The 12,923-nt window shown below is 46.2% G+C and overlaps 1 protein-coding gene across 1 annotated transcript; it reads left to right on the forward strand.

Annotated features, from left to right (window-relative positions):
* Positions 1 to 5,440: 5,440 nt before the first annotated feature.
* Positions 5,441 to 10,483, forward strand: crabp2a (cellular retinoic acid binding protein 2, a). Its single transcript, XM_037452735.2, has 4 exons — positions 5,441 to 5,789; positions 8,341 to 8,519; positions 9,107 to 9,223; positions 9,948 to 10,483. Exons 1-4 carry the CDS (start codon positions 5,708 to 5,710, stop codon positions 9,996 to 9,998), a joined length of 429 nt encoding a protein of 142 aa, XP_037308632.1. The 5' UTR covers positions 5,441 to 5,707; the 3' UTR covers positions 9,999 to 10,483.
* Positions 10,484 to 12,923: the final 2,440 nt, after the last annotated feature.

Genomic DNA, 12,923 nt, shown 5'->3' on the forward strand with positions numbered 1-12,923 from the left:
CTTACGCAATATTTACTTTGTGTAACGACGACTTAAAAACCAGATTTTGATGCAGAGCGAATCGATGAGATTTTCTAAACTCTAAACCTTATTTCTACATCCATGTCCTAAACCCTGAACCATGACACCCCCCCCCCTAACACAATGCAGTTTTGTGAGAAGTGTGAAATTCAGGAGAAATGCTGATACCTGACGTCTAACCCTTTCTCTAATGCTGCCTGTTCCCAGTGCCAAATAATAACTCCACATCATTGAAACTCAATCAAAAAGAATATACGAAATGAAACTTTAAGGTCCCCAAAAAGCTCTTATCCTTACTGCAGGATTTTAGCATGCAAATGTCGGTTGAATTGTTTTTGGTGCGTGGCCTGCACATGTGTTCGGGTGCTCCCTAACTATGCAGCCCTGATCTTGTAAAACTCCTCAATCTTTCCATCCTTTCCTTTTTTTGTTTTTTTTGCCTGGCGATTGTGTTTCAGAGACCGTTAACAGTTCAGTTTTCACAATGTCTAGTGCTTTCATTCTCTCACAATCTGAACTCATGTGGTCATGAAGAAAACACAATCACAATTTAAAAAAAGTAAAAACCAATAAATAACTTTCCATTCCGTCAGTAAAGTCTGGAGACTGTGCTCAAAGGGTCTCTCAAACACACACACACACACACACACACCGCTAAGGAAAAACCCATAGCGGACAACAGGGTCAAAGAGGAAAGGCAACGGGGGAATAAAAGAATGAGTGCAGAGTGAGAGGTGGTGTGAGGGTGGGGGGCCGAGCCGGAGGATGCAAGAAGGAGGGGCCACCTGATGAAAAAACCCCAACTGGGCTGCACTTTTAATGAACTTTTTTTGGCGGATTTCAGAAGAAAAAAAAACACATCACACGGACGCAAAATGAGGTGAAAAGCAGCGAGCGCTTGCTTTCCCTCTCCTCTTTCTCTAAACCCGCCCCCCCCCCCCTTGACCTCAGACCGCATCGCCTCACTGCCCTTCACACAACCGTCCTCGTGAACATCTCCATCTACTTCACTTCCTCCCTCTTCTAAATCCTTCCCTCCTGTTGTCCTCTTATCTTCCTGATGAGCGTGAAGCCATTTGACATCATCCAGCCCATACAACGCCGCTTTACTGACACGCTGCACCTCGGAGGGGCCCGTGGGCTCGTTAGACTGTAGGTGGCAGACTGAGTGGAAGAACGGCAGAAACCACGAGGTCCGATTGGACCAAGGCCCTAATTTTTTTTTAAAAGAGACCCCAAAAAAGCAGGTTCATCAAAATTCCAGTTCTCCATCTTCTAATCTCTCCCAGCTCTCGCTCCCTCTCCGTCCAGACCAACTCATAACAAATGAGCGCGATAATTAGAACCACAAAGACTCCAGGGGGAGGGAGGAGAGATTTTAGGAGGTGGAGAGGGGGGGGGGGGTGGGGGGTAAAGGACAAAAGGAATAGAGTGTGAGTAATACAAGCGTCTGGGTGCAACTGCCCAGGCATCTGGAGATTTAGTCTCATGTACACAAGACACTCAGCTTGACTCATGTACACACACACACACCCACGCACGCGCGCACACACACACACACACACACACAATAACTGTTCCCTCGGGCTTTAAAAACAAAACCTCTGCAGGAAAGAGTTGTGCGGGGGTAAGATTTAAAGAAAATGTCTGACACACTGTTTACTTCTTGTAAATCTGATTTTCCGCAACAGAATATTAAATTAGCAAATGTCCGGTAGAGGAAGGTTTCAACACACACACACACACACACACACATCATCATGTGGATGGAGCTGCATCTACAGCATTCACACAAAGCTGGCCTTATCTTGCTGTGAAACAAGGAACTTTTGACCCCCCCCCCCAAGTTTTTTTTTTTTGCTTCAGGATTTTGGCAAGCTGGGCTACACGCACACACTACACTAACAACACAACACACACACAAAGACACACTCAAGCGCTGGCAAACGTTCAGTCTCGGTTCTCTTTCCGTTTTCTTATCTTTTTCCTCCCTCTCCGGTCTCCCTCGCTCTCTTCCTCTGGTTTCCTCGCTGGTCAGTGGCTCCTCTGGTCTAATCGAACCCACATGGTCGGCGGGTCAGCGTGACAGCCCAACCTTTGGCTGTGAATGGGTTACGTGTTTGTTGCGCAGGTCCAACAGAGAAGTGGCTCAGAAACATTTTGGCCCCGTGAGACTCCTTAAAATGAGACTGTGAGGCCGCGATGGATTTCTGCATGTAATATTTACCTTGTCAGAGGCCGAAGGAGACAGTTATGTGCAGTATTTCGCAAGCAAAGAGAAGTGATTGAATAAAAAGAACCAACCTGTTTTTGTTTCTTTCCTGTTAATCTTCTTTTATCGCCTGGGATGTATCCTAGGACCCCCTGGGGAGGTCATAACCCTCCCACTGGAGCAGAAATAAATCATAAGCTACAGTCATTGGTGACACTTTTGTCTCCATTATTTGCTCCCCGGGCTTCCTTTGAGGCTAAAGGCCACTGGTAATGACTTCCAGGAGTTAGGGAGGAAGGCCAGGGTCAAGTTCACATCTGGGATCACCAGGGTTACTGGGGGGAGGAGGGGGGGGCAGTTTTTGCTGGAGGTCATCTAGATGATAAAGTGGAGAATGCCACTGAAGTGTGCCTTAACTATGGGTTGATCACACACACACGTTCTTACACGCAAGCTTTAACTAATGCAAGTAAGCTGCTCCTTTACAAAAACAAAACAAGATAAGATCACATTGGGACAATAAGTAGTCTGCAGACAGTTTGGTTGCGCCACACTTATGATTCAAATCTGTGACATTGGAAAGAGGAGAGATGATAGGAAACAAAAAGCTGCAAAAGCGGAACATCACAACGTATAGCATCTTCGTCCTGGTGCTGTCTGTCGTGAACTCAAGCTGATGAGAGTCAAACGTCAAGTACTCTTTGTTTCGCTTGCATGTGCTGTACGGCGTGTGAATCTTTGAGCTGGCAGTTGGCGATATCAGTTACCAACATGGCCGTCGCTGTGAGAGCAAGCAGATAGATGAAGATGACAGAACAAAAGAGGTGAACAGTATACGGGCGGGTAATAGTTGGAGGGGAGCATAAGGAAACAGAGATGAGTGAAATAAAGTTGGCACCAGAGGAGCAAACTAATACCTCTCTCGCCTCCAAAGACAGAGGAGTCTCTCTTTTATATCTGTCGCCTTCATTCTTTGTGTCTCAACCTCTCCATCTGTGTCACTTGGTGTTCGCTTTGATCTCTTCTCTGAGTCTCTGTCTCCATTTGGTGGCTCTCACTCTCCTTTCCCTCCACAAAGATAAAACATTAACAACACTCTAGTCAAACTTTCTCACTAACGTTTTCCCCTTTCTCTTTCTCCTCCTTTCCATCCTCTCCCCTTCTGTTTCCCCCTCTTCCTTCTCTTCGGCGTCTTTGAGGAATGTGTCAGAGCAGCACAAAAGAACAAAGCTTGACAGGAGGAGGAGGAAGAAAGGGAGAAGGGGAGAGGGGGGGGGAGATAAAGGAGAGGCAGAAAGGAAAAGGGGAAATAGAGGGAAGGATTGAACGGAGAGAAAAAGGTTGAGAGGAGCAGGACACGGTCGAGTGGGTCTGAATGCTGAGCTGTGCTTTGTCATCACGTGCTGACATGCAGCATCACACACATTTCAGAGCTCTTTATCAAGCCCCCCCTCCTCCACCCCCCCTATGGGCAGCAGGCACACACGATGGGTGAAGCTGTCGCTGTGTGCAGCACGGCTGCCTGTGTGATTCGGTGGCCTTTGATGCATTTCTTGTTGTGCCATGGTGATATGCTAATGCACAGCGGCCAGGCTGAAGATGAATTTGCTCAACACCCGACAGCTCTCCATTGTAACCTTTGTGTTTGCATTAGTCACTTTCAAACTGGGAGCATGATCAATTCCCGCTCTTTCTGAACAGGCCATGTGTTCCATTGACCACCATGGAAGTGGTGAGGCTTGTACCCAACTCGCCTTTACACTGTACTTTCACCGCAATATGCTCCTGTGGTGAAAGACGAATACAAGTTGAAAAGTTAAACAGGGAGAAATAAAGAGAGGATTGGAGATTTGAGAGGAAGTAACAGTTGATATGGCCGTCTGATCTGATGGCTCACCTCCATTGTTTGGACCAGAATTAACTTGTGTGGGCATGCTCTAATTGTGGCATGGTGTGTGGCCAATAATGTGTGTGTGTGTGTGCTAAAGGAGACAATGTGAGAGCTTTGTTGGCATCAAAAATAGCCGCCGGACCTGGTAGAAACCACAGGATTTGGACGCAGGCCCGTGCGTAAACACGCGTATCGCCTTACCAAAGATCAATTTTGGGCTAAGATTCAGTCTGTGTTAGTCTAGCACTGATCCGGTGTATTAGCGGTGTGTGTGTGTGTGTGTGTGTGTGTGTGTGTGTGACTCCCCCTTTCCCCCCAGAGTCACCCGGTATACCTCGCGCTAATTCGCCGTGCAGTGTAGCGGATGGGATCATCCATCAAGAGTCAATAGTTAACATCGGCTTTGTCCCGCTGCCATCCATCATCAGCGCGTGCGTGCGATTGCCCGCGTGCGTGTGCACAGACTTGTAGCATGCGTGTGAGTGTGCGCGCTCCTTATAGGACTATACCTCCGACCCCGCGGGGCCCCTGACCCTGCCCCACTGGCCCGTCTGACGCGCTGCTCCAAATGCTCCGGCGTCTCCTCCTCCTCTGTGGCCATTCTTCCTTCCGAGCAGCGGGGGAGGTGGAGAGAGAAAGAGGGGGGGGGGGGGACGCTTTGAGGACACACCGACGACCTGCGCCGATCCCACCTCTTATTTTAAACACCCTGAACCCTAATGAGTTCAGGGTGTTTTTTCCCCCTGTGACGCAGGCGCCGTTAAATGGATAGCCCACCGGTCGAGGCCAGAAGCTGTATCCCATTACCACCGCTTTTATTTTTATGACACACCGCCGTTCATGGCGCACTGGAGGCTGAGAGGGGTGCATTTGGCCTCCGTGTGCGCGCGTGTGTGCGTGTGTGTGTCTCTCTCTCTTTCTCTCTCTCTCTCTCTCTATCACACACACACAACAGCTCTGCTTTCCAGTCGGTCTCCTTCCTTCACACCGCTCTGCCACCGTCTAGCCTGGCTGACATCCTTCCTGTTTCATACCAAAAATGTTCACCACATTGAAGTCATTCATTGAACCGAACAACTGAAACCACAAAAAAAAGCATCATACCCCTTGACATTATACTCTTATATCAAGCGATTCGAGGCGCGAGCTCGGGAGAGCAGCGTCTCCAAAAGCGGGCTTTGGGCAGCTCCAAAATGCACATGTTGCATTCAGGGGCGGGGTCAGGTTGAGGCGCAGGGGACCCTTGCCTGTAATCTGTAGGCGTTCGGGGGCGTTCCCGCAGAGAAAGGGGGCGTGTTCATCCCAGTGCAAAGTATCTTCGCCCTCCCTGCCATTCGCTTGTATCGCAGCCACTTACATCGCACCCGCTCATAGGTGAGCGGAGGCGCGCTGACAGTCGGTCACTCATCGCGAGAGGAACAGGGCAGAGGTAGATTGGACCGCGCGTTGTCAAAATCATCCGTCTCGCCCACGAACCCAGACGAGACTCATAAAGACAAGTTGTAGCTTTATTGGAGCAGAGGACCGACCCCACTTGGACCTGACAGTTCACCTCCATCCATCTGCACTACCATCGGCTTAACATGGAGCGCCAAATCCCTGATTTCTCCGGCACCTGGGAGATGAAGAGCTCTGAAAACTTCGAGGAACTTTTGAAAAAATTGGGTATGTGATCAACTAGGTATTCAAATATCAAGATTGACCCCTGTTTTTCTGCGGGAGACGAAGTCTTTTATTTCCGTGCATAACGAGATCAGATATGTCCGTTTGTGTCGGCTCAAGCTTTCTCAGCACAATTATAGGTCAAATCTTCATCCGTGCCTCATTGAGGCTCACCCCCTCCGCCGCATTGGTGGGGGGTCTTTGTCATTCTGAGGAACCCAAAACTCGGTGCTTGGCCTCCAGCCAGCATCACCACCCTCCCTCTCCTCCCCCCTTTGCTCCCCAAACACAATAGAGACAAACGGCGGCACATCTGTCTGTATTGTAGACGCAGATTGTGTGTGTGTGTGTGTGTGTGAAGATGACCGTTATGACACAATACAGTGCCAGATAGCCAAATTATGATTGGAAGTGACAGTCTCTTTTTTTCACTTGTGTTTATGAACGATGAAGGATGTTTTAGTGTGTGTGTGTGTGCTCGGGCACAACGTCGGAGCCGTCTGTCGTTAAAAGCCAATTCCCATGACATGACTTGCCGGTGCACACCTCAAATGCATATCATCACATCGGCTCACACACACACACAGTCTAAACAAGTTACTGAAATAACTGTAAATTATTGCAGTATTTTTCCACTGGGAATGTGAATTCAAATTTCTCAGTGACAATGAACTACCAATCAGGTGTTAATATACAGATGTTCATGGAAGGAGAGAGGAGGTGGGATCCCAGTATACGGCTGCATGCACAACAGAGAGGGGGCAGGTTTATTTGTGCCAATCGTGCATGTTTTGGGGAGTGGGTAGTTGGGTTTGTGAGATTTCTTCATATACTTGTGCACAAAAGTTAAAAGGAACTTTAACAGGAATGCAGGTTAAAAACAGCTATGTGACACCGCCGTGGCTCATACTTAAAGAATAAATAAAACCATCACGGCATTAGTCATTCATTTGGCACGGATGTCAGAGAGGACCGCCCTTTGGTTTCATTGGGGATTAAAGCGCAGCTGGATGCAGCCTGTCAGCACCCTCCTCCTTCCCTCCATCTTCCCTTCCTTTCCTCACTCCTGCTCTCCTCTCCCCTCTTCGCTCATCTCCCCGTGTCCCGAATGCTTCCTCTGCCCTCTGCTCTTTGACCTCTGACTCTGACCTTGTGACTATCTGCGTGCCCTCATGTGGTCTGTGTGAATTTAAGCATGTTGCTTGCAATATATTGCAAAAGTCAGTTTGGTTCATTTCTATCTTTTAACAACTAATCGTTTATTTAAAAGCTGTGACTATACTCCTTTCTTCAGTCTGTGTAAGCATGCACGTTGTGAACGGGACATTCTCATTCTCCAGCAATTAAACTAAGATTTCTAGAGCAAAATAAGAAGGATATTTCATTTTTGTGATTATGAGAGAAAAGTAGCAAATCCTCACATTTGTAGAAACTGGGACAAGAAAGAATTGGTCTACACTGTCTCTATATTGATTAATTAAAACCCATTATAACCACATTAAATAAAGGTTACAATGCCACAGTGTAAAACACTCCATCTTAGGACGCAACTATACAATAATTTAAAAAAAAGTTCATTAAAACATGAATAATTAATTAATTAAAAAATAAATACACTCATATATTAACTTTCTTACTTTCAATCCGACTACCTCTCCGGAAAAAAAAAATATGAAGAAAAAATACGACACAGACCCCTGCCCAATGTGATCTAAAAAGAATCTGCCCATAACAGTAACAGTAACAATGCACATACATACTGAGTTGCTGCATGCTGGTGATGGTGCATTTGGGGAGTTGTATACATTTACCCCTGGTGACAGGTGGGAATGTGCGAGAGGTGAGAGGTGCGAAACCAAACTCGACGACAGATACCCGCCGGACGACGTACCCAAACTTCGCCTCACACTTGGACAGAGATCTTCACACACACAGGCCACTGCCCCGTGTCTGTCTGACTCCCTCCTCCCCTCCCCCCTCTTCCCCCCCCCCCGGGGCTGCATAATTAGTTTCACTGCAGCACACAAAGGGAACCCGAGTGTGTGAACTGTCTTTGGTTACAAAAAGCATAATAATGCAGATTACAGTTGAAAATCCCCCCCCCCCCCCCCCCCCTTTGGTCCGTGTGTTGGATTCAGCGTGTGTGCAAAGATGACCAAGTCAGATGAGAATGCAGATGTGCTGCGTATGACCTCATTGTTTCCTCTGTCATCATTATTGGACGGAGCTGTGCGCAATGCCGGGCTTCTCCTTTTACCCCGAGTGAACACTTGACCACACACCAAGACACACAGACACACACAAGGCCTAAAGACTGCTATGCATAATGTGTTAGTAATAACTTTAGTATCTCTTGCTTCTGTGTGCTTCTTGCATGAGAACATCCCTTCAAAGTATCGACGGCCTTTTGTGCAACACCAAGTGCTTGCTTGTGTCCTTTGTGTGCAAATCTCTTCTTGTGTGAATTCTTTCTATGTTTTGTCATGTGGTCCCTGTCTTACTCGTGGGTGTGTGTGTGTGTGTGTGTGTGTGTGTGTGTGTGTGTCTTCTCCAGCTGTGAACAAGATGCTGCGTTTAATTGCCGTGAAGGCCGCCTCCAAGCCTCTGGTGGAGATCACGCAGGACGGAGAGACGCTGTCCATCAAAACCTCCACCACAGTCCGCACCACCCACATCACTTTCACCGTGGGGCAGGAGTTCAACGAGGCCACTGTGGACGGACGTCCCTGCACGGTACACAGCGCTGCTTTCTCTGCGCACGCACACATGCACACATGCACACATGCCCACATGCACAGATAATAAATGGGTGTTTGGGGAGGGAACTGCCCAGATTACATGAATCTGTTTGATTTGGCTTTTCATTATATTTTGACTGATAGCTCATCTCTACTCCTCCCTTAGTCCCCGAAGGCCTATGGTGCTACATTATGCTCCTTCACACTCCTTACGACTCCTTTCAACTTCCTCTCCTCCCTTTGTTCCCCGCCCTTCTCGCCCTATCCTGCCACCCCCCTTCCCCCCCCCGCCCCCGTCCCTCCCTAATTTCTTCTCCCCGTTGGTTTCCCCTCGTTTCCCATACATGGCCCCTGTTTGGCCGTCTCCAAAGCAAACACATGCAAGCAGCCAGCGATCCGCTTTAGTAGCAATGAGCGCATCACGAGTTATCACCTCTCAGCGACCGCCCTGCTCCGCCTTTGTTGTTTTCTCCCTCTATCGGCTGCGCTCTTGTGATCTTCCTTTCCCTTTCCGAGTGGCACCACATCCAATGGATACGTCCAACTAAGTTGTTTTCTTTCTTTCTATTCCTCTGTTGTCAGAGTTTCCCACGCTGGGAAACCGACAGCAAGATCACTTGTGAGCAGACGCTGCCGAAAGGAGAAGGGCCCAAGACGTCCTGGACCCGAGAGATCACCAATGACGGCAAACTGATCCTGGTAAGCCACGACGAACCATCCACCGAACCGGGCTTTGCATCTACAAACGACAAAGACAAGGCTTTACTGTACGTTGTCAAGGAGAGTAATTCTTTTGGACACTTGGCGAATAAATGAAACTCTAAACTTTATCTTCTTAAGAGCAAAGTAACTTTAAGTTTATTTGAAACAGCACACCCAATACCAGTGTTTTTTAAAATGATTCACCAACGTAAATATTATATAACATACTAAGTAAAGGAATAATTGGTTATGCAATACCTGTGCACCATATTTAAAAACCTTTCTATATTATATATCGTATAGCTTAGTTTGTCTATTTCAATAAATAATACCAAAACTAAACTGCATTAAACCCTGGAACATTGGTATTGCTCCAATACTTCTTATTGAGGAATTCCACGATTATATCTTGCATCGCCCGCTTAATAGTTCCAGGATATTTTTCACTATGCGACTTTATTTGCAACTCTTTTTATAGTTTTCACAGTTGTACAGACATTTTTTTTTAGCGTAAGCTTCAGGTATATTTTACATTAGTACCTAATTTGAAGTATCTCCTTCAGTCATCAGTTTGTTGAGATAACGTTGGTCTCAACTGGATATGTGATTAAAAAAAAAAAACTGAATTGGCAGGTTAAGAAAGAATCAACATGATTGACGTTGAGCTACAGATGATGTACCGTGTCGGTTATACAACATCCACACTCTCCTCTCTTTTCAGACCATGGGAGCAGATGATGTCATATGCACCAGAGTCTACGAGCGACAATGAATGAGAGCACTTCTCCCTTTTCGTTCCCTCCGGCCACCATCCTTTTCCTGCATCACCACTTGCATCTCTTCACACCCTCCCCCCCCCCCTTTTTTTGTTATGGCAGCACTCTGAGGTTTGATTCCATCGTCTCTGTGGGCCTCACAGGTGTGGCAGCTGAATGTCACTTGTCTCAGCTCCTGTCAGTGGTCCTTTTGAACATGAAACCCGTGCGTTGGGTTCGATGAGTGAGAGCTTCATTGTGTGAGACTATATTTGTAGATGTGTAAACCAAATCTCTTTCACGTTGAGGTCAGTTTGGATGTGCACCTCCTCTCTGCTCCTTTAGCCCACAACGCTAACCTTTTTTATCTCATTTATATTTATTACTACACTAGAAGTCTGCTTCAGTACCGCTTACGTTTTTACTTTGTGTCTCTTTTATATGAAATATGACCATAGGAAACACTTTCTGTGGGGAAATAATAAAGCATGATATTAACTCAGCCTGACTTTGACTCTTGGTTCTCCTGCTAAAGACTCTTTCAGGTTCATAAAAGCATTTTACAGTTTTCGTGAGTGCAGTTGTGAAATATGTGCACATTAGATGCTTCATCTTATTTTAGGCTTTCTGTCAGCTGTCGGCAACTAGAATAACCTGTCTGTCGCCTCCCTCTCGGTCTCTCTCAGTCTCTCCATCCGTCCCATTCGTCTCCCTCTGTCAATCATCTCTCTGCCACATGCCCTCATTATTCCTCCCCTGCAAAGTACCACGGCAGAGTACTTTTCCGTTTGACTTTTATCTCACATTTCATCGTCAAAGTCCCCCTGGCACGAGAGGCAACCTACAGAAAGCCAGCTGAGGGAATGACACTATGGGACACTGCACAGTTTATTTCCTTTAAACTTGCCAGTTTGTTAAATTTGGTTCATATTTCTCCGACAAGCTCCATGACTCAAAAGAATAGTTTCACATTTAGGAAAATACCCCATTTGCTTTCTTGAGGCCACTAAATTGCTCTAATGGAGATTTTATCGGAGATTATCTCGGATTTTACAGCCAGCTTAGTTTATCTTATCTTACAACAACTACAAATAAATGCACCTGGCACCTCTGAGAATAACTGATGGATCTTGTTTATATAATTCAGACAAAACATGAAGTGTAAAAAAGAGACAATTCACTGATTTACAAAAGACGATGAGCCGGACTATTTCTTGGCCGGACCGACAAAGTCCTGAAGTCTTTGCTTTTCAAATGGTGTGTGTTCACCGAGCTCACAAGAAGAGTTCAGAATGTTTTTCTGGCGCTTTAAGAAAGCGTGGAGAGGATGAGAGATGGGACGGCTTTTTTCAGGTTGATGGATGTTGGGTTAATTTAATGTGATCTTAGTTGTGTATAGGATAGGATGTTCTTTAACGTAGTTTTATCTGTGTCAGGAAAATGTTGATATAGCCTCATTGTTTTCTTCCTTTCCCACAATTACATTGCTTGCTAAATATTTAGCCTCAGGGGGACTCTCGCAGAGTTGTTCCCTTGACGTAACCACTATAACAGCTTCATGGTAAGCTAAGCTAACTGGCTGCTGGCTCTCATTCACCAAAATGACCACATAGATGGAGAATGGTATCAATCTCCTCATCTAACGATAAGCAAGAAAAGCATTTCCCCAAATTATCTTAATTTATGGAACATCTGTTGTCATGGCAACCACTTGGAGCGGTTATGGGTCAGACAGTGAACTACCTGAACAAGCGTTTAATGATCAGTGGGCGTGTCTACGATGGCAGGAAATGCCAATTAGATAACAGGGTACAACAGATTGACAGCAGATGTGCTTAACTAGGGGCAGACTGTTAAGGGAAATGAAACAGGCTGGGGAGAAAGATGGATGACCCCAGGTTCACACACACACACACACACACACACATACAAATGTGCGTGCAGTCATAGAAGAAGAAAAAAATAGATTTCTGAGAGAGGAATGTTGTAAAACTTAAACTTCTCTTTAAGGAATTAATTCTTTATCTCTTCTTTTTATTTCTCTTCTTGCCCTGGGGCTGTGTGTAGTTACAGTGTGACCCCAATAAAGTCCCCTCCTCTTCCTCCCGCCCTAATAAAAGGGGCAAATAACTACCCCGCCTTCACTGTTTATTACCCCCTGGGGCAGTAAAAGGCAGCTGTCTGGCCTCCTTCAAAACGCCGGACCCCTGTAAAAAAACACACACACACACATTGACATACCAAACTAAAAACACACATTCTGGGAACTCTTCACACATACCATCAAACACTGACGCTGTACACACTGAGACACTGCAGTGGCTCACTCCGAAGGGTGGACAAACAATCGGCCTCGTGCACAAAAACCTGCACGAAATACTAAAAAGACTCAGAATCAAAAGCGCGTCTGAAACAAACAGGAACGCATCATCTCTGCTGATGACATCACGAATGCATCGTTATCCCTGCAGACTGTTGGCTGTGCAGAAAAATGTAACAAGAAACAGGAGACAGTTTGGCAACACGGGGACAAACATACTTGACTCCACACTCTCCCTGTAAATCAAGAAATACCTTTTGTAGAAAGAGCAAAAACAGATGCATGCCGAGAAAATGAAAAACACCTGTTTTCTGAACCATTTCACAGAATTCACGTCATCAATAAGAATACGGTGGAAATCAGATAACCTCTACTGTTCAACAAGCGACCCATAGTAACTGTTGAAGTACATTTCAACTGTATTAGAACAGGTTAGTTTAGGCGCCGCAGGGCCCAGACTGAGTCAGGTTACAGTTTGATGGATGACTTGAGAGCAGGGAGTGTGTGTACTTGTCTGCATACTTGAGAGTATGTCACAAAAGCCAAGACAGTTGATTTGTGATCCGTTTGAGGCAATTTACTGCCATGCGGGTCTACTACATTTTAGGTCAGAGAGTAAGGG

This window comes from Pungitius pungitius, chromosome 11 (assembly GCF_949316345.1).
Source record: "Pungitius pungitius chromosome 11, fPunPun2.1, whole genome shotgun sequence".
Lineage (NCBI taxonomy): Eukaryota > Metazoa > Chordata > Actinopteri > Perciformes > Gasterosteidae > Pungitius > Pungitius pungitius.